Source organism: Antedon mediterranea, chromosome 8 (genome assembly GCF_964355755.1).
Source record: "Antedon mediterranea chromosome 8, ecAntMedi1.1, whole genome shotgun sequence".
Taxonomy (NCBI): domain Eukaryota; kingdom Metazoa; phylum Echinodermata; class Crinoidea; order Comatulida; family Antedonidae; genus Antedon; species Antedon mediterranea.
The window spans coordinates 22,879,464-22,901,298 of NC_092677.1; the positions used below are offsets into that span (position 1 = coordinate 22,879,464).

Here is a 21,835-nt window from a genome sequence, read left to right on the forward strand (position 1 = left end):
GGTGGACTAAGCCTAGTTTGAAACTATAGTGACCATTTATTTTAGAAAGAAAGATAGACAAATTTGTTCCATCTCCATGTTATTGTTAATACCATATACCAAGGCACTTTTCAATTAAAAATTCTGGCCTAGTATTCTTGCAAGGTCGTCGTCACAGCTCCAGTTACAAAGGTCGTCACAGCTCCAGTTACAAACGGTGATACAAAGTGTCAATCATTTGACCAGTGAACAGCCCACTGGTAGGATAGTCCTTGAAACCGTCCGTAAAACACATTAATCACTCACATCAGTCATGCCGCTAATGGTTGAAAACCTCACTTTTTGGGGTTTTCAAACGTAACGCTATCCGGGGCTCCTGCGCCTAATGCTTATATCGCAAAGCTATCATTTTTTTTTTAATAAGGAGGTGATCTGAAGTTTTTTTATATGCCAGCTAAAATCACTTTTAATTTTATTCGTATGGTTTATATTTATTATATTCATATAGAAACACATTATTTTTACAAAGCACACGCACTTTGGGACCTGTAAAATAAAAAAAATAAAAATTTAATCACTATTCATTTTGATCAAAATATTCAGACGGTAAAATAATATAACTTTAAATCTATACAAACGGCCAAAAAACTGTATTTCGCCCATTGCACAACTGATCTCTGGTTTAAATGGCCATAAGCCTAGTTCTCTGTGGCGTTCCATAGACTTAGTAAAGTTATTTTTTTCACTGTAATAATCTACAGTTACTTACAGCGACCGAAATGATTGGAGGCCGAAATGCACTGTGACCGTTTCTTTTTAATAGAAGTTCTATTTATATTAGGGATATCATGATGTAGGCCTATATTCAAAAGCTATTATTACGGTTTTTAGTATATATTATTAAATATAACAATTAAAGAAATAATTATGAAAATCTGACTTATAGTTTCCAAAATATATAGTTTAAAACATTGCCGAAAATTATCATTTTTTAGCCAAAAACGACGTACTGGTAAACATGTTGCCTAGCAGCAGTTGTATGAACTATGCCATTTTTCGGTAAAATGATTACATAAAATCATGTTTGTTATATTTTGTGTATTAACATTGTAAAATTCAATAAAATATGTTATATAACACCATCTTTGTGTACAAAAAAAAAAACGTTTCAGGGAGGAAAAAAAATATAGTGTACAAATATACTGTGAAATACAACAGCGCCACCTGTTGTCTTGCCTCTGTTTGTAAAATTCAATCAAATATGTTATATAACACCTAAATAAATTCCTGTCATTTGACTGACGATTGTGGGTCACATGGTGTGCAATAGTACGCACTATTAAACGATCATTTAATAGTACTTTATAAACATTTTTGTGTACAAAAAAAAATGTTTCGCGGATGAAAAAAAATATAGTGTACAAATATACTGTGAAATACAACAGCGCCACCTGTTATCTTGCCTTGCAGCAGCAGATTTTTTTGTACGATTTGGAGATATATATGTACTAATTTCATTCAATAAGACATTTAAATTAGCTTTAGATCGTTTTTAGAATTTTGATTAATTAATGGGGACGTCCCTACAAGACGTGAAATCGTTGGAAAAAACATAGCCTGTATATGAGTTCCAGTTGCCTGTCGTCGAAGTTTCGTATTGCTGCAGCCTAGCTGGACCTAGTTGGCCTAGACCTGTTAGTATTAGGCTAGGCGTTTTAGCCTTGCTAGGCCTAGGATTGTTTGGTCGTTTGTTGACATAATTAACACTACAGTAGGTGCCTTTATAAAATCCATGTAAATAATAATAATATATTTAATATAATTATTAAAAACCAAATGTTACTGTTTTAATCAATGTGAATCAAATGTAGACCTTGGCTGGCGCCTGGCCTACCTTTTATTTGATTCAAATGAAATGACAGGAATCTATTTAGATGTTATATAAAACAAATAATGAATGTTTGCTTGCACCTCGTTGAAATATAACCTTTCATCATTCACCTCATGCCATTATTTGTACCATTACACTCATAAACATTCATTATTTGTATAATATTTTAAATGAATAGTAAACAAAAAATAATATTTATTTAAAATTGCAATACTTTATTAGTCCTGAGAGACAACGTGACTTCTACGAATAATAAAAAAAATTAATATCACATACGTACATGTTATTTAATACGTACGTGCCTGTTAATATCACTTACATACATAATAATAATGCGTGCGTACGTATTATTATTATGTACGTATTATTATTATGTGCGTACGTGATATTAACACGTACGTACGTATTAAATAACATGTACGTACGTTCAAGGTAAGAAGTGCCTTCTTACCTTTGCTTGATGTTGAATTAACCAGAATTATGCGTCATCACACACATGAAATTGCAAAACAATCCGGTTTAGAAATTGATTGGAATGCCTACCAAAAGATACGAAACACTGTGACCAATAAGATGTGCATTAAGAAAAGGGAATATTTCGAAACAAACAAAAATGACTCTTTCATGTGGAAGAGGTCCTTCCCAATAAACAAAAATCTATCCCAACAACAATCGTTTCCAATGATGGAATAAATGTTGAGGATTCTGTTGGTATCGCGGATATGCTGAATGAACATTTTTCCAAAGTGGGAGATCATATGTTAAATTGTGACGGCACAACATCAGAACCAAATTACATTGACTACAGTATGTCGCTTTCCGAACAGCGTATACTGCGTACTATCCCAAAAGATTTCGTCCGAAAGCAAATACAATTAATTTCGGCTGGTAAATCAACTGGTCCGGAGGGCGTGAGTGTAAACATGCTTAAAATCACATCCTCGTATATGATTTCGCTTACTCACGTATTGAACTTCTGTATAACGTGTAGTCAATTTCCAGCAGATTGGAAACATGCATTAGTCACGCCCATTCACAAGGGAGGTGACAAATGTGATAGAAATAATTACAGGCCTATCTCAATTTTATCAATCATCTCAAATATATTAGAGAGATGGGTGCACTTTCTAAATGAAAATAATATTATTCCACCCTATCAATCCGGATTCAGACAGCTACACTCAACGGAAACAATGTTAAACGATCTTACAAACGAATGTTTTCATACTATAGAACTAGGAGAAATGACTGGTACTGTTTTCGTAGATTTTAGCAAAGTTTTTGATTTGGTAAATCATGACATTTTGCTATATAAACTTAAAACAATGAATATGTCTGTCATCAAATTGTCTTACCTAAGTGTTCGAAGTTCTGGAAATGTTGATTTAAAAAAATTAATAACCACAATCAATCTGAAATTAAAAGAAACTTGAATATTGCACTAGAAGCTGTCAACGAGTAGGCCCGGCCAGAAACAAACTTCTAATAAATTTTAAAAAGACTAAATCTATGCTCATTGGATCCAAAAAGAAATTATCCAATGTAGATTTTAATATCAATATTATTACTGTAATTGTTAGAGAAACACATGCCTAGGGGTAATAATTGATGAGACTTTAAGTTGATAGCCACATGTCGAACATGTCATGAAAACAGTTTCATATAAACTGGGAGAGTATACTTTGCTTGTGTATGAAAAGAGCAGCTAGATTAAATCTAAACTGCGATTTTCTTATCACATTGATCATAAATGTTTTCAAAACTAAAATGGCTTCCTTTTTCCAAAAGAGTATTACAAAAAGCCACTCTCGTTTTCAACAGTTTGACACCCATAGGCGCATGACACAAACCTATTTCAAACAAACACCACTTTCAAAAACTTGTGAAACAAGACAATCCACTGAAACTTAAGGTCCCTTTTGCAAAAAAGGAGAGTTCCCTCACAAGTTTTTGTGTTAGTGAACAAATATATGGAACAATTTGTCCGTTGATTTGAGAACCAAGACTTCTGTAAGGGTTTTCAAATCAAAATTGTTTGATGTATTTATTAATTAAGTAAGTCTCTGCTGAGTTTGTAACAATGTATAATAATCACATAATCACTTTTATTATTGCTTTTTTTTTATATCTTTGTTCTTTTTTTGTAAATGTTGTTGCTTAACCATACCTTGATGTTAAGGTGAATGTTAATAAATTTTGATCTGATCCAGCTAATAATTTAAACCCTTTGCAAAGTTTCAATTTGAAATGTTATTTGGTTTTCGACCTATGTTAAATACGAGAAAATCGTTAAATCCCGCGTAAGTCACGTTGCGCAATTGTAAACGTCATGAAACGTTTCGCTTGACGACGTTACGTAAATGTCAATATGTTAAGATAGTTAACAAAATGTTATGTTTGCAAGTTTTACAGAAAAGCGTTACACAAAAATCATACAGAAAGAAAGAAGATAAAGACTAGACATGAAACTCGTCACTTTGACGAGTTAGTTATCCGCACGGTAAGTGCCACGTGCACTTCATACGTTGGAATATTGCACACAGAAAAAGATTATGGCATTATGACCTGAACTGAAGAATATGATATGCTGTTATTGCTGAATTCTGTTATTTTGTGTCATATAGTATACACAGTATAATCTGTATACATATCACATACAGTGTAGAATAGGTGAAATTACGGGACCCGCTATTTATCCCAATTTTTAATATATTGACGGTTTCAAAATGAAACGCGAAGGTAGCAATTTCGGAAGGAAATTATCTCAGCAACAACATATAAACATGTAGAGTAAATTTGAATACGTGAAATATTGATGCGCGCTCTTTTAAATGTAATGAACTATGACGCAAAAGATGAAAATATAACTTTTTAAGTCAAGTGGCCATGATGACGTCACAACATCCGATTGGCAAAATGTTAACATGATTTTGTATCTACAATCCAATAGCTTCCAGAAAACATTTTAATCATGATTATCACGTTTTATTCTGACGAGCTATAACAGATTGAAATTTACTGTAAAGATGAAAATAAGTGACCCAAGTTATTTTCATTTTTAGACGTGATGACGTCATAAAAATTTTAATATTTTTAACTCATGCAAAAGATAGTTGATTGACCTAGAAAATATAAAAATTGGGGTGAAAATGGAAAACAGATAAGTGGAGATGCGCTCTATTAAATGTGATGAGCTATATTTTATATTGGCGTGGCCATACGATGACGTCACAATGACCGGTTCGCCATATCAATGCATGATTCCATATCTACAACTTATCATCTTCCAGAATATGTGATAAAAATAACTTTCACCGTTTAGTTTAGAAACTACGACCGTTTAAAAAAAGGTATAATTTTGACAAATTTTTGAAATTTTTCATCAAAAACGCACGTAAATTATCCAATTCGACGTGCCTGTATGACGTAATTTTAAAAGTCGAAATTGTTTAAAAAAAATCAATCATATTAGACCAGGAGCCCAGAGGGGTCAACCTAGCTGGAAAGTTAACCAATTTCTATGCATGTGGCAATTATCTACATACATATCAATGTATGGAAATGACCGTCTGGTGCGTTTCTTTTGGTGGGTGTGGCTAGGAGGGACATTGTAAAGGGGAAAAAAAATGAGCTAGATCAGCTGAAAAGTTCACCCCATGAAATATTTTGCAAATTGTTTGACATAGAATGAAATATAAGGAATGGCTATTGCCAGACGATTTTAGTGGTGGTGGTTGCCTGCCAGACCCCCATTTCTGGGGGCCCAAAAATGAGCTAAATCAGTTTAAAAGTTAACCCTCTAAAACTAGTGGGAAAATGTTCAATAAACTCATAACTATCATGAATGACCATTGCCAGACATTTTCAGTGGTGGATTGTGCCCGCCAGACCCAGTCAAACATCCCCCCCCCCCCCCAAAAAAAAATTGAGCTAGATCAGCTGAAAAGTTAACCCCATGAAATATTTTGCAAATTGTTTGGCATAGAGTGAAATATAATGAATGGACATTGCCAGACGATTTTAGTGGGGGGGGGGGGGGGGTGCCTGCCAGACCCCCATTTCTGGAGGGCCAAAAATGAGCTAGATCAGCTTAAAAGTTAACCCTCTAAAACTGGTGGGAAAATGTTCAATGTACTCATAACTATTATGAATGACCATTGCCAGACATTTTCAGTGGTGGATTGTGCCCGCCAGACCCCGTCAAACACCCCCACTCCCAAAAATGAGCTAGATCAGCTGAAAAGCTAACCTTTTAAAACATGCTGTAAAATGTTCAGCATGATCCCTAGTATAATAAATGACCATTGCCAGACATTTTAAGAGGTGGGTTGTGTCCACCAGGCCCCCCCCCCCCCTCAAACACCCCACCCCCAAAAATGACCCAGATTAGGCCAAGGGCTAACCACTGTAAAACTGGTGGGAAAATGTGTAGCATACTGTCAAGGATATGAATTGTCATTGCCAGACATTTTTATTTGCTCATTATAGAACCACCCCATCCATCCAACCCCCTACCTAATTCACAAATGTGCCACTATGGCCCATATAAGTTCAACATAGTGTAAAATAGGTATTCAGAACAGGACTTTTTTTTCTTTTTGTTGTGTGGAAAAAAGTAAATCAATTAGTCAATTGTTTATCTTTGCTGTCCAAGATGATGGGTTTATGCAGTTAAAGGACATATTTAGAAACTGACTTCTTCTATAATGGTTCCCTAGAGAATAATGTTGTTGATTATCATCAACATTTCAAAACAAAGGCGATTTTATTAAATGCATTTTGATCATGATGGAGAGTGGTACATCTTTAAGCGAAGGTAAGTGTCCAGCTATGATTTTTTTTTTATTGTGTATCTTAACAGTAATACTAAACAAATACAATTAGGCCTAGGCTATGTATGGCTCATTGATAGATATTCCACAGCGTTCAGTGGCGTAACAGCATGAGCGCTCACTGGCCTATTGCTTAATATAAGGGGCCCAGTGAACAGCCCAATGCAACTATTAATTCAGGCGTTGATGACACATTTATGTTAATATTCATGTTTTACTTGTTAGAAGTATACGATTGATTACCATTAGGAATGTTGTTTCCTAATTTCTAATATTGTGGTTAGGAAGTCAGTGCCATGTCATTAATTAAGCTTTAGGCAAGTCTAAGTATTATGCATATGTATTGGTTTAATTATATTGTTTGATATTAGGATACAGTGTAATTAAGAAAGACCTGGACAATGCTTTATTAGGTTGTAAGCACTAGTAAAAGGGGTATGGTGTTACAGTTAACTAAAGTAGTGCAGTAATATAATATTAATTCACTAATTGTAGAGTTGTGTTTTGTTCAATGTTTATGACAGCCATAATGAATCTAGAAGAAAAGCAAACAGTATCAAAAGAGCGAGACACAGAAGTATATGTAAGGATAAATCAAGAAGAAACGCATTCAGAAGAAACATCAATGACCTTGGAAAAGTCACAAAGTTGTGCAGAAAAAACGCATCCATGTACAACTACAGAAGAGCTAGGAGATAAAGAATTACAACATAGTAAAACTCAAGAAAAAACCTCTGAAACTACAGAAGAACAGGATATAAGTGAAGCAGTTGGACCAGCAGCACCAAGTATTTTTACCTATATCTGTTAGTAAAGAGGTATAATGTGATCATTAATTGTAAATAGCCTATGTTTTTTCTCTTTGAAAATGTATTCTACATTCCATATTACTTTTATTTGTAGTTTAATTTAAAGTTTGAGGTTTAAATTTAAATATGCTTGACTTGGGACATTACATTTCTTTCAGAACACTGACCATGTTTCAAAGTGCTACATTTGCCAAACGGTAACGGCGGACAACGATTGTAAGTTAAGAGCATTCAGTGAAATGACATGGTCAACTGTAAAGAATGCTGCTGCATTACGTAAGAAAATGAAGTCTGACAAATATGCTGATACAACAAACAAGGTTTTTCTTATGAAACAACCTGAAAATTCAATCAGCTATCACTCTTTATGTCATAGGTATTACAAAACTGCTGTGAAACGTTCAAAAGAGCCTCCACCAAGTTCAGACGAACTGCTCCCTAAAAAGGCTTGTATTAAAACAAGACAAAGTAGTGTCCTTCAGAAATCAGATGAATGTGGCATGTTAAAGGGAACTTGCATATTTGGTGGAAAAGGCCGAAAGAAAAAAAATGGGAAAGAAGAGAAAAGGCTTTAGATAGCAACTGTTTCTGGGTGCAAGTCACTTTCCCAGCGGGTAAAATTTTCAAAAAACCAACGTATCAATAGTCTAATTCGGTGTGGCGTTGATCTTATTGCAAAAGAAGCAGAATTTCACAAATCCTGCCGAGTTCAGTTTCTTCTAGAAACTGATAAACATGATGGTTCAACAGAAGAGCATTCATCTTATGGAAGTAACACATCTTATGGGAGTCACAAAAAGGCATTTTCATCCCTACTGAAACATATTGAATTAGAAGTATTGGGAAAACAACGAGCTATACTTGTCTCTGATTTGCTAAGCTTTTACAAAATCGAATTTGTCAATAATGGAGGAAATCAAACTGATATCCACTCATATTTGTCCCAAAATCTTACAAGGAAAATTAGAAAAATTTAAAGATGAAATCAAAGTAAAACTTGCAGACAGACGAAGAGGTAACTTCATATATAGTTCAGTTCTTCTAGGAGAAGAAGCCACTGCTCGACTTTATGATAATTCTGAACAATATGTACAGGATAATAAGATAAAATGGGCTGCTCTTCATCTTAGATCTATAATCATGCAGCTCCCAAAGACAAAGACCCCAAATCCTGCTACAGTTCATAACTTAAAAGAATGTGCTGCCAAGATACCATCACAGTTAGAATTATTCTTTAGGAGTCTTCTTGGTGGCATTGACCAAAATGCCAATGATGCCAATGATGCAAACAAAGACAAGTTTGATAGAAAGGTTATTTCCATGGCATCTGATGCCATCTATAATGTATCTCGTGGAACTGTGAAACCATGAAAACACACTCTCGTTGGTTTAGGCTTTACATCTCTGACAGAATCAAAACTGGCTATGCAAATTTTGAGGTCAGGACATTGTATTAGCTATAATGAAAGCAAAGGCCTTGAGACTGAGTTTGCCTATTCAGTTCAAGATGATGAACTCGACGCCCCAGATGGTATCCGGCTTGACCCAACCTTGGCAACTGCATGGCAATGATCCGGACTATGGCTATTGCCAAGGAAGCTGGCCAAGACTATGCAGTTGTGACATATGATTTGGCAGTAGCATTAAAAGCTTACTCAATACAAACAATACAATCCCCCCTATTTGATAAGCTTTTAGTATTACTGGGAAATTTTCACACAGAGTTGGCTTACGGAGCAGTTGGAACGTACATTAACGACAGCGGTATCGAATATATTCTCCAAGAAGCAGATATCTTGGCTGAGGGGTCAATGATGGGTTTCATCAAAGGAAAGTTTTACAACAGGTGCACTAGAATTCAACAATTGCTTGCCAATGTCTTGGAGCAAAAGTTGTATAAACGCTTTCTTCAAGAAATAAATGCAGAAGATCATCACACATTTCAAGAAATAATGTCAACTGCACCTTTGGACCGATCATTGATTGAAGAACATATATCGGATCCTGTTGTGATTAATCACCTGCAGAAGTACGAGAATTACTTCCAGTCAGTGCTTACTGAAAATATAGGTTCAACAGCACAATTCTGGGCTATTTACATTTTTCTTATGAATCGACTCCATAGAGAACTTCAGAGATGTATGAAAACAAATGATGTCACTGGCTACATTAATGTATTTCCAACCATATTATCTGTTTACTTTGCCCTGAACCGAGAGACAGAATTATACCTAACTAGTGTGTTAACAAGAGGTAATAATAAAAGAGAAACATTTCAAAATGAGTGGGACAGCAATAATAACAGATTTAATAAAGCGCACACGTGTATAGAATTTTGCTGCTCAAAACGTAAAGAAAAAATCTAAGCTATGTGCTTCACAGAAAGCTAAGTCCAATGCTGAGGGTTTGAGAGATATGTTTGTACGAATGGTTGTAGTTATTGCAGAGAAGACAGCATTTGATCTCCGAAATGTTCTATCGTACCCAATCACAACGTACCCACTTTCCCTTGCACACTGTGATGGATCACATGTTAAAACGCAAAAATCTGCATTGCTCAAGAAGCTGGAATCCTTACAGACAGATACAATCACAGATGCAGAATTATCAGGGTGTAACGTTCAGGTATATGATGGAGGTCTTCTCCTTCATTCTGTTCTTTCACAAACAAACATGGGAGCATCGTATGCCTCTATTGCACGGACCATGCTATCAGTTGTATGTTCGGGAAGAGCTGCTGAAGTACATGTCTGTTTTGATAAGTATGTAAAGAACTCAATAAAAGACAGCGAAAGAAAGTTACGAGGTTCAGCTGACTCTACATACGTAATAACTGTTCCGGAGCAGACAATTAGACAAAGTGGGCAGAAGCTTCTTACTAATGGAGTATTTAAAAATGAATTTTCAAAGTTTCTCCTTAAAGAGTGGAAGAAAGATCATTACTGTAATATTGTTGGGGGTAAGACCCTGGTTGCTTCATATGGTGGAGAATGCTTCCAGTATGTTTCTGACCAGCAACAAATGATGGTAGTCAGCCCTGCACACTTTCAAGGCGATCATGAAGAAGCTGATACCCTGGTTGCTTTCCACACTGCAAATATCATATCAGATAATATCATTGTAAGGGCATCCGATACTGATGTTTTAGTTATACTAATCAGTGCTCTTGGAAGACAGCGAAAAGAAGTTTGGTGCAATGGCAACATCATCATGGATTGTGGTATGGGTAATAGTCGGCGATACATTAATGTTTCAAGCATTGTTGAAACTCTTGAAAGTTGTAAATCTGGACTTTCAATAGCACTACCAGGATATCATGCATTCACAGGATGTGACTTTACCTCAGCATTTTATAGGTATGAATACATTTCTTCTTAATTTTTTTAATAGACTATATTCAAATTTACTAATTTATTAATTTTACGGTATTGTTATTGTTGAAAAGGCAAAACTAAACCCCTAGAACTTTTAGAACACGATAAATCTGGAAAGGGTGATAGTTGTGTTGATATAGATATTGTATCAGAATTTGTCTGCCGCATCTATGGACAGAACACACGAGATGTGAACGAAGCACGCTACAATAAACTGGTACAAATGAATGGTAAAATTAATAAGGTATGTATTTTTTCGGTTGTATTTTATTGAAATAAAGACATTTTAAAATATGTAATAGTTTACACTCAGAAACCTAACTATTTGTTTGTATCTAGGACAATCCACTAGCAAATATCAAACGTGTTGACTGTGCATTGTTACCACCATGTAAACCAACCCTTCAAATGAAAGTCAAAAGGGCACAGTTTGTAACAACAATATGGACTCAAGCCACCGATGCATATTCTGACCATCTGACCATGGTTTGTCACCATCAGATTTTGGATGGTGTTTGAAAGACAACCTACTTGAGCCAGTGTGGTTTGAAGGGCCATCAATTCCCAAAACAGTGTTTTCAAATGATGACACAGATGATGAGGTGGAAAATGACAGTGAAACGGAAGAGACAGAGATCGAAGAATCAAGTGATTCTGATGGCGATGCATGGAGTGAAGACTCTGATTCAGAAGAGGAATATATGGATTAATTTAAAATAACTTGTGCAGAAAAGTCATAGCTTAATAAATAAGACTGTTTTTTTGTTGTAACTAGTGAAAACTACTGTAGATAGAATAAGGTACTATATAAAGTATCATATGATAACATTTGATCTGGGACTATGCTAAAATGTTGGGTGTTGGGATATTCATATTCATGCTGTTTTTTAGTGTACTTAATTGCTCCATATATTTTGTTTTATAAGGTTAGGTTTTGAGTTGATCTAGTTCATGTTTTTTTGTGGGGGTTGGGGGGTGTTTAATGGTGGGTGTCTGGAATTTTTGGGGGTGGGGTGTTTGAGGGGGGGGGGGGGCCTGGTGGACACAACCCACCACTTTAAATGTCTGGCAATGGTCATTTATTATACTAGGGATCATGCTGAACATTTTACAGCATGTTTTAAAAGGTTAGCTTTTTACCTGATCTAGCTCATTTTTGGAAGTGGGGGTGTTTGACGGGGTCTGGCAGGCACAATCCACCACTGAAAATGTCTGGCAATGGTCATTAATAATAGTTATGAGTACATTGAACATTTTCCCACCAGTTTTAGAGGGTTACTTTTAAGCTGATATAGCTCATTTTTGGCCCCCAGAAATGGGGGTCTGGCAGGCACCCCCACCACTAAAATCGTCTGGCAATGGCCATTTCTCATATTTCACTCTATGTCAAACAATTTGCAAAATATTTCATGGGGTTAACTTTTCAGCTGATCTAGCTCATTTTTTTTACCCTTTACAATATCCCTCCTATACATTGATATGTACGTAGATAATTGCCACATGCATAGAAATTGGTTAAATTTCCAGCTAGGTTGACCCCTCTGGGCTCCTGCTCTATATCTTCATAATTCATTATCACATATTAATGAAATTCACTATACGTAAACTTCAGGTAAAGGGTAAAAATTTTAGCCAATAAAAAGGGTCATACCCATAAAATTGCTCGTTAAAAATTTAAAAAGCTACAAAACGTCACAAATTGTAGGGAAGGTGTCTTTAATTATTGTGAATGGTATATTTAAAAAATTTCAAATAGTTAATTATTGTGAATGGTACATTTAAAGAGGTAAATTTAGTTTCTATTTCTTGAATAAGTGATTTTAAATGATTTCCTAGAATTTTCGATAGTGGAGTGGTTTTCCAGCTATGTGCTGTAATAATAGGTCTTCCTTTTAATTGACTTAATGAAATAGGTGATAGGGGAGTGGTTAGTTTGTGGAGTTTTGGAAGGATGTTTAATGTGGTAAATGTCTTTACCGTGTTAAGTTATGAAGTTTCTAGAAATAATATTGTGAACATTGTTTATTCTGTCTATAACTCTATCAATGAATTTCTTCATTTTAGATCCATGTGTATCGGATCCTTGTGTAGCAGGAGTATGTTATTATACTGGCGATTCATTTATATGCAAAGGTAAAATCTATTAGTAAATTATACAGAGATTTTCCATCTTGATTGACACCAAAGTGTTTAAGGTGATGTCATAAATAATGTTGCCAAACTTCTGACAGCATAGTAAAATTAAAATAAACTTGAGTTTGATAAAAAAATTTTTGCAAACATTCTTTGTTACGCCAAACAACATCATCAGTGCAATGAAATACGGTCTTTAGTTCTTGTTTAGTTTAGTATATCTAACAAGAACGTCTAAGACTGTAAACATGTTTGCAAAAATGTTTTTTATCAAACTCAAGTTTATTTCAATTTTATTGATGTCAGAAGTTCGGCAACATTATTCATGACATCACCTTTAACGCTTCGGTATCAACCAAGGACTTACGAAAGTTGGAAAAGCTCTCGAAAAAATCTGTAAAAGCACCAGCTGATATATCTACTTAAATTATTAATTGTATTATTAATTAATCAATTGTAACTTTACTGTCATTACACTCTATTTCCTTTCTTATACTGCAGGGCCGCAGCCAGAATCAGTCAAAGGGAAGTGATGGGGTAGCACTAACATTTCATTTTGTTTAGCCATTTGGCAAAAATGAAAATATTCTTTTAGTCAAATCAGTTTATCTGTAGCCAAAATGTCCAATCCAGTTTGTTGATTTAGCCAAATGAATCGGTCTTTAGCCAAAATGAATTACTGCACTTTCACACCTAACACTGAGCATAAGACTTAACGGTCACTTACCATCACCGCTGTGCAGCGGGTGAATGTTATTAAATTGGGTAAGCTTGAGAGAAAAGGTGCGAAAGTGCAGTAGCACCGGCCTACAAAATTACGTATTAGTTACCATATATTAAGGTTCACCTGCAAAAAAATTGCAAAGAAGCTGATTTCAACGGATTTGTGTAGGTATGGGTATACAGATATACCAAAAAAAAGTATGGAAGGATAGGGGGTGGGGAAAATTTTTTTTGTGGGTGTTAAAGGTCATTGACCTCATTTTACAATGCTAAAAATTGTATCTTCGCAACAAAATATGGTATATGTTTGAGCTTGGTGTCAAAATGCACACAATTATGCCAGGAATTAAACAATAATAATTAATAAATTGGACCTTTATGACCATATCTTGACCTTCAAAAATCAGGTCAAAGGTCAATATACCCATTTTTTTTGGTTTAACACATACTTATAATGCACTATCAAATAAAATAATAATAATCAAATAATTTGTAATGATACACATGTTACTTATTGATAAGCGGCTTCCTCTTCATCACTAGGTTCGTTTGCACTTGAACCATTCGAGCAGTGCCCACAGCACACCCCATATGCAGAAACACATGACAGTCCGGCCTTAATACAGATGCATTTCAGTCTTTGACACTGCCTATCGCCTTCTTTGCAGTTGCAGCATATTCCTTTTAGAAGAGCATCTGGTGCGATACTCCATGTAATCATTTTCCACCTTAGATTTCCGTTACTATCCAGATCCCATCCTCTTCCAACAGGCTCAAGACTGGATGTGTTCAGATGTTTCCAGAATACAACTTGTAGATGAACCCGAAAAGAGTGCTGTGTAGCTGCATTTTCTGGTGGTAGACGGTCTGGGTCAATTTTACCCTTTGCTGCTTGTTTTTTAAACTTTTCACAACGAGCCTTTTCAAGAAGTGTATTTTCGCTTCCATAAACCTGCATTGCCTTTAACCCTGCTGTTTGGATAGCGTTATCAGTCGACCGCATATTCGTAAATGTAGTGTAGACAGTATTGGGGAACTTGCATTTATAGATTGGTGTGGCCATAAATGCAAGAAACCGTATCGTTTACTGACCAACCATACTTCAACAGAAACTCTTCCTTGTCACCTATAACTATTTTAGATATATCATAGAGGCCATCAGCATCTCCGTCATCTTCTGCTTGATGCACACAGATATTGTGATGCATAAGCTCAGTAGTTATCATTTTGATTAGTGAAGATTTGTTCTTTTAATTTGCTAGAAAGACCTCCTTGTCGCAAGAAATGATCAATTCTGGTGTTAATCGTAGTGTCTGCGAAACCTTTTGCCCTGCAATCCGACGTTTATGTTTGTGGTCTTTTGTTGAAGGTTTATACCCATAGCCATCGAAGACTACTGTGACATGTTTACACCCCAGGAAGAGTTCTGTATGGTTGGTCAGGAAACGACACAGTTTCTTGCATTTATGGCCACACCAAATGTGCAATCTATAAATGCAAGTTTCCCCATACTGTCTACACTACATTTACGTATATGCGGTATTGTTAATGCTTGATATCTCAGATTATCATGAAACCATATTCAGAAACAAGTTCTTGTTAATCACTTTATTTTTATTACTGTGTTTTTATCATTTACAGACAATGCTTGTACACGTAACCCATGTCAGAACGGTGGATTATGTAGTTTAAGTGGGGCTAATTCTACATGCTTGTGTCAAACTGGTTACACTGGAACTACATGTGAATGTAAGTCATACCGTATATTTTGGTGTACAAGTCGCACCTGTGTATAAGATGCACCCATAACGGAGACTGAGATAATAGTATTTTTTATGTAGTCGATGTATAAGATGCACCTATTTCTAGGCCAAAATTTAAACGTTTTACAATTAAAACAATGGTATTTTAATAATAAAACAATGATATTTTAATAATAAAAAAATGATATTTAGGATATTTTTTAGAATCAAGATGATATAATTTTGTTTGTCCTTTATTACATCGTAATCAGTCTCTACTTCTAGTGAACGTTCCATGAAAAGGGAAATCCCCAAATTTCTTCAGTTAAGATGCACTGTGTGCGGTAGGGCTAGCCTATGTCTATTTAAGTGACTTTAATTTCATATTATTTAAATATATACATTGTTATTGTGTGTATGACCATTATATAAAATCCAAATAATGTTCAGTTTTTAGGGCTGATAATAAACCAGGAAAATCATGTATGGTATATGAAAATCTTGCCTATTTCCATATATATGCATGCATACAGCAGCAGAGGCTAGTCTGTATGAGGAGAGAGAGACACAAACCATGTGCTCCTTGCCTGGTGGCCAGCACTGTTGGCCATATACATTAGAGATTAGGGGAATTGTAATGTTGTGTAATACGAATTGTTACGGGCTCGCTCGTTAGGCTGAAACCAACAATAAGAACATAACAAAACACGTTGTAGTTGTCGTCCATCTTTATTCCTCCTCTCTTTTACTCTAGATGGCTCACTTCCGTGTAACAAACCCATCACACACCCCCACTTAAAGAAAGTTTGATATGATTAAACTTATAACTGTTTACTATAATATCTTAAATCTTTTCTTATACAGTAGTTATTTTAACAGGTCGTTGATATGAATTTACTTCAACTGCTTCTTTAAAATTTCACAAGTTCTAATTACTTTAAATCTGTGTATGCCATTAATGCATCACTCTATCACAACTAACATATTATAATTAAATAAACACTTTCAAAATCAACAAAACTTTTAAAATCATTTCATGCATGTTTTATCTAAACTCTTGACAAAGCGTCAGCTACAACATTGTCTTTTCCTCTGATATGATGAATTTCCAGATTCATTTCTTGAACTGCTAAACTCCATCTCAACAAGCGTTGATTCTTGTCCTTCATTCTTGCCAAGAACGTTAATGGGTTGTGGTCAGTCCAAACTACAATTAGAAACGGAGTAGATCCAAGATACACTTCAAAGTGCTTTAACGCTGACATCAAAGCTAATGTCTCCTTCTCAACAGTAGAATAACGCTTCTCATGCTGGTTGAATTTTCTCGAGTAGAAACACACAGGCTTGTCAACACAATTCTCGTCTGTTTGCGCCAACACAGCACCAGAACCAACATCACTGGCATCAATCATTAACGAGAACTGTTTATCAAATTGTGGAGCCATCAACACCGGTTCGTTTGATAACATTGCTTTAACTTTAAAGAACGCATCACTGCATTCCTCCAACCACACAAAGCTCGCATTCTTTTTCAGCAGATTCGTTAATGGAGCTACAAGCGTTGAGAAACTTCTGCAAAAACGTCGATAAAACCCAGCCATTCCCAGGAACCGCATTAACTCCTGCTTACTCTTTGGAACTGGGAAATCACAGACTGCCTTAATCTTAGCACTTAATGGTTTCACTTTTCCGCAACCAACTTTATGACCTAAGAACACAATTTCTGCACAGGAAAACTCACTTTTCACCAAATTTACTGTCAACTTTGCAGCTGTCAACCTGTCAAACAATGCCTTAATTCTCTGCACATGGACATCCCATGTATCACTATAAACAACCAAATCGTCTATATAAGCTTCACAGCCCTCCAACCCTGAAATTATACCATTAACCAATCTCTGGAACCTGGCTGGTGCATTCTTTAAACCGAAAGGCATGACCTTATACTGATAAAGACCCATAGGAGTTACAAAAGCTGACACTTCTTTCGCACGCTCGGTTAAAGGAATTTGCCAGTAACCCTTTAGAAGATCAAATTTACTGACAAACTTAGCACTACCCACACGATCAATACAGTCATCTATCCTCGGTATGGGATATGAATCTGTAGTAGATTTAGCATTAACCTTCCGATAATCGGTACAAAAACTTATCTGGCTTCGGAACTAATATACATGGAGAACTCCAAGCACTGCAACTAGGCTCAATTATATCATTCTTAATCATGTAATCAATCTCATTTTGTAATATCTTCATCTTGAACGGATTTGCTCTATATGGATTTTGTTTTATTGGTGAACAATCAGCTGTCTTAACGTCATGCTCCACTAAGTTCGTTCGACCTGGAACATCTGAAAACAACTGCAGATTTCCAAATATCAAACTAACAATTTCAACCTTACGATCACGAGATAAATGACCAACTTTCTCTTCAATGTTTGCAAGGACATCTGAATTACTGAACTTAACACATGTATCAGGATCCCCAAACTCTTCAGAATTCTCTTCAACAACACACGTAACTGGTGTTGACGTACAGGTATCACTATTATTTCTCGCTGCGTATGGTTTCAACATGTTTATATGACACAGTCGCTTCTTCTTACGCCTATCTGGAGTATCTAACACATAGTCAACTTCTCCTACTCTTTTTAGTACTTTGTAAGGACCAGCAAATCTTGCAGATAATGGTTGACTGGGAAGAGGCAACATAACTAACACTTCATCACCTGAACTAAAGCTTCTCTTTTCTGATTTCCTTTCAAACAATCTCTTCATTTTACCCTGAGCCTTCACAAGATTCTTTCTAGCCATCTCACGAGCACGATAATCACGAAATTCAGACACATAATCTAGTATCGATACAGACTCTTCTGCATTCCCTAACAGCCTTTCTTTGACTATTTTAAGAGGGCCTCGGACCGAATGACCATACACCAGCTCAAATGGGCTAAACCCTAAGGACTTTTGCACTGTTTCACGAACAGCAAATAAAAATAAGGGAACTCCCTCATCCCATTCCTTTTCACATTGAAAACAATAGGTTTTAAGCATATTCTTAAGTGTTTGATGAAATCTCTCAAGTGCCCCTTGAGACTGTGGATGGTAAGCACTTGGCAACACCTAACTGCTCTAAGACTTGTTTAAATATCTTTGACATGAAGTTTGATCCTTGATTGGACTGAACAGCTTTAGGCAATCCTACCCATGTAAAGAATTTTACTAATGCTTTAAAAACATTCTTAGCTGTAATACGCCTAAGAGGAATCGCTTCTGGAAACCTACTTGATGCACACATTATTGTTAATAGATACTCATTTCCATTTTTAGTACGTGGTAATGGTCCCACACAATCAACAATAACTCTTGAAAATGGTTCACCGAATGCAGGAATAGGCTTAAGTGGGGCTACTGGAACCTTTTGATTAGGCTTCCCCACTACCTGACACGCATGACAGGATTTACAATAGTTAGACACATCTTTTCTAAGACCTGGCCAAAAGAAATGCCTGAGAATTTTGTCTACCGTTTTATTGACACCTAAATGACCTGAAGAGGATCATCATGCGCAATACCAATAATATCCTGACGGTATCCACTAGGAATAACTATCTGGTGAATCTCATTCCAAACATCACTACTTGGAATATCTGGTGGCCTCCACTTACGCATAAGTATGCCATCCTTTATATAATAACAAACAGGAACAATAGACATTTTCTCTACAGAAAGAGCTTGCTGACCAAATGACACCAAATCAGGATCATTACTCTGCTCTTCCACTAACCTAGACCGATTGAGAACTGTCGGACCGAAATCACACACTTTTGGGTGCTGTTGTTCAGCCTGGGCAGTGTGTGACTCGGGACCTGAGCAGACAGCCTCTTAGGAAACGCGATCCGTAATGTCTCGGTAAAAACTATCACATAAGTCAATACTCTCATTCTCATCTATGGTTTTATTTGCCATAGATCGCGTCACCGCACATGATGGAAACACATGTGATAATTCTTTCTCTAAACACACCGTGCTTTCGTCTTCAACAGGACTCTTGCACACAACCGGTTCTACTGTCACTCTGTCTCCGGCCAAATCATTCCCCAAAAGGAGTGTGACACCCCATACTGGAAGACTCGGAACGACACCAACAACAAAATCTCCGCTAACAATATCTGTTTCAATCCGAATTACATGAAGTTGGACTTCCTTATAACCCCCTTCAACACCTTGAATGAGCACACTTGCTCCAGCAGAAGACTCGTTTGAAAATGACAATGCCGATTCTATTATCAGGGATTGTGACGCCCCTGTGTCTCTTAAGACACGAACTTTACTCAGATTCACATCGTTGATCAATGCTACAGAACCAGTAGAGAGGAAAGGCTTAAATAGCTTTTGCACTTTTTCCGGACCTGAAGATTGGATCAACTTGTCACTTTCATCAACGTCATGACTCTCTGTCACTTTCAACGGGACTGTATTTACTAACGTGTTTGGAAGTGATTGGGGTTTCTTATTATCCCCTTTAGCTTTGTTTTGGAACAGCCAGCAATCTGCCTTTATATGACCCTTTTTCTTGCAGTAAAAACAAATTCTGACAAATTTACTACTACTATTAACTGTAGTTTTCTGACTTTGGACCTTCATCAACAAATTTTGAAACCGATTTGGTATCCACCACCTTGTGCGTGAGCACATAATTATCGGCAACAGAAGCCGCTTTCATTAAATTATCCACTTTCTGCTCCTCTAGATGTGTACGAACTTCAGTAGGGGAACAAGATTTAAGCTCCTCAACTAACATAAGCTCACGAAGCTTTCCAAATTCACCCTTTACTCCTTCCGAACTACACCATCTATCAAAAAGAATCTGCTTCTTACGTGCAAATTCTGTAAACGTTTGATCATAAGGTTTACCTAAGTTCCTAAATTTCTGACGATACGCCTCTGGAACTAACTCATAAGCTGACAAAACAGCAGTTTTAACCACATCATAGCTTTCACATTGATCATCAGCCAATGCAGAAAATACCTCTTGGGCTTTACCCACAAGAGCAGTTTGTAACAACACAGTCCAGTGTCTAGCAGGCCACTTTAATCTATTAGCAATTTTCTCAAAAGCCAAAAAATATGTCTCTAGCTCTGAATCATTAGGTGTAGAAACCCATGTGGTGTGACCCATTTGGTTAGCTAATTCTAATTTCCTTAACTCAAATTCATGTTTTTCTTTTTCCATTTCTCTTTGAGTTTGCATCTCTAGAATCTCTATTTTTCTTCTTTCAAAAATTATTTGTTCACGTTCCAACTCGATTCTAGCCAACTCGACCTCATTCCCCGCAGTTTTTACGGATTCATGAGTAATTAAACCAACATGACTTCCAATCACATTTATCAAGTCATATTTATTCATGGAATCATTTATAGATTCTCCAACCCTAGTACCTAGGAGTCGCAAACGTTCTTCTGATAGCTGAGCTACCACCTCAATGGACATGCTATCCAAAATTTCCTCGTCAAAATCACTTTCTGACATAGTTTCTATTTGAAACAAACAAACAAAAACACAGGTTAAAATAATAACCAATATGACGATAATTAAGGCACCAGTAATAAATTACCTGCCAAGCCCACACAATATTAAACCTACCGTGAGCCGTGGTCTCAATAACTAGACCCCTAAAATCAAAGCCAAACAGACTTCTGGTATCACAGGCAAGCCTACACAAGCCTAAAACAACAACACAGTGTACTGGCTCGACGACCGCCAAACCTTGTTCGTTATAAAACGCCTCTAAACCTAAAACCAGCTTAGAATAAGTAACTAAAATTACCATCAGTTCGATCTACAACTACAATTCCGTACTTTGTTCTCGGATGACCCCCCAATTTGTTACGGGCTCGCTCGTTAGGCTGAAACCAACAATAAGAACATAACAAAACACGTTGTAGTTGTCGTCCATCTTTATTCCTCCTCTCTTTTACTCTAGATGGCTCACTTCCGTGTAACAAACCCATCACAGAATGAAATATAAGACACGATTTTGCGAGAGTTACTACTACTTTGCTTTATTACTAACAACTGACTATGGTGTGCCAAACGCGACACAACTGACTATAGTGTGCCAAACACGACACTACATCCCTCCATCTTTTAAATAAAAACTATACAGTAAACTTTAAACACAATAACTTTAAACAATTTGGTTGCCAAGCATTGACAATCTGCGGTGTTATAGAAATGTTATTATGAGTTAACTAATAGTTATGATTCCAGGTTATCAGGTTTTGTAATTATCGATGCTGATCATTATTAATACTATCAGAGTTACAATTAACTTATGGAACATAGTCT

At 36.1% G+C, this 21,835-nt stretch overlaps 1 protein-coding gene across 1 annotated transcript in view; it reads left to right on the top strand.

Annotated features, from left to right (window-relative positions):
* Positions 1 to 21,835, top strand: part of LOC140057720 (uncharacterized) — a 98,916-nt gene that overhangs the window by 3,709 nt on the left and 73,372 nt on the right. The window contains exons 2-3 of the mRNA XM_072103440.1: positions 12,950 to 13,018; positions 15,383 to 15,490. Coding sequence (XP_071959541.1) covers positions 12,950 to 13,018; positions 15,383 to 15,490 — 177 coding nt within the window. The remainder of the gene's footprint in view (positions 1 to 12,949; positions 13,019 to 15,382; positions 15,491 to 21,835) is intronic.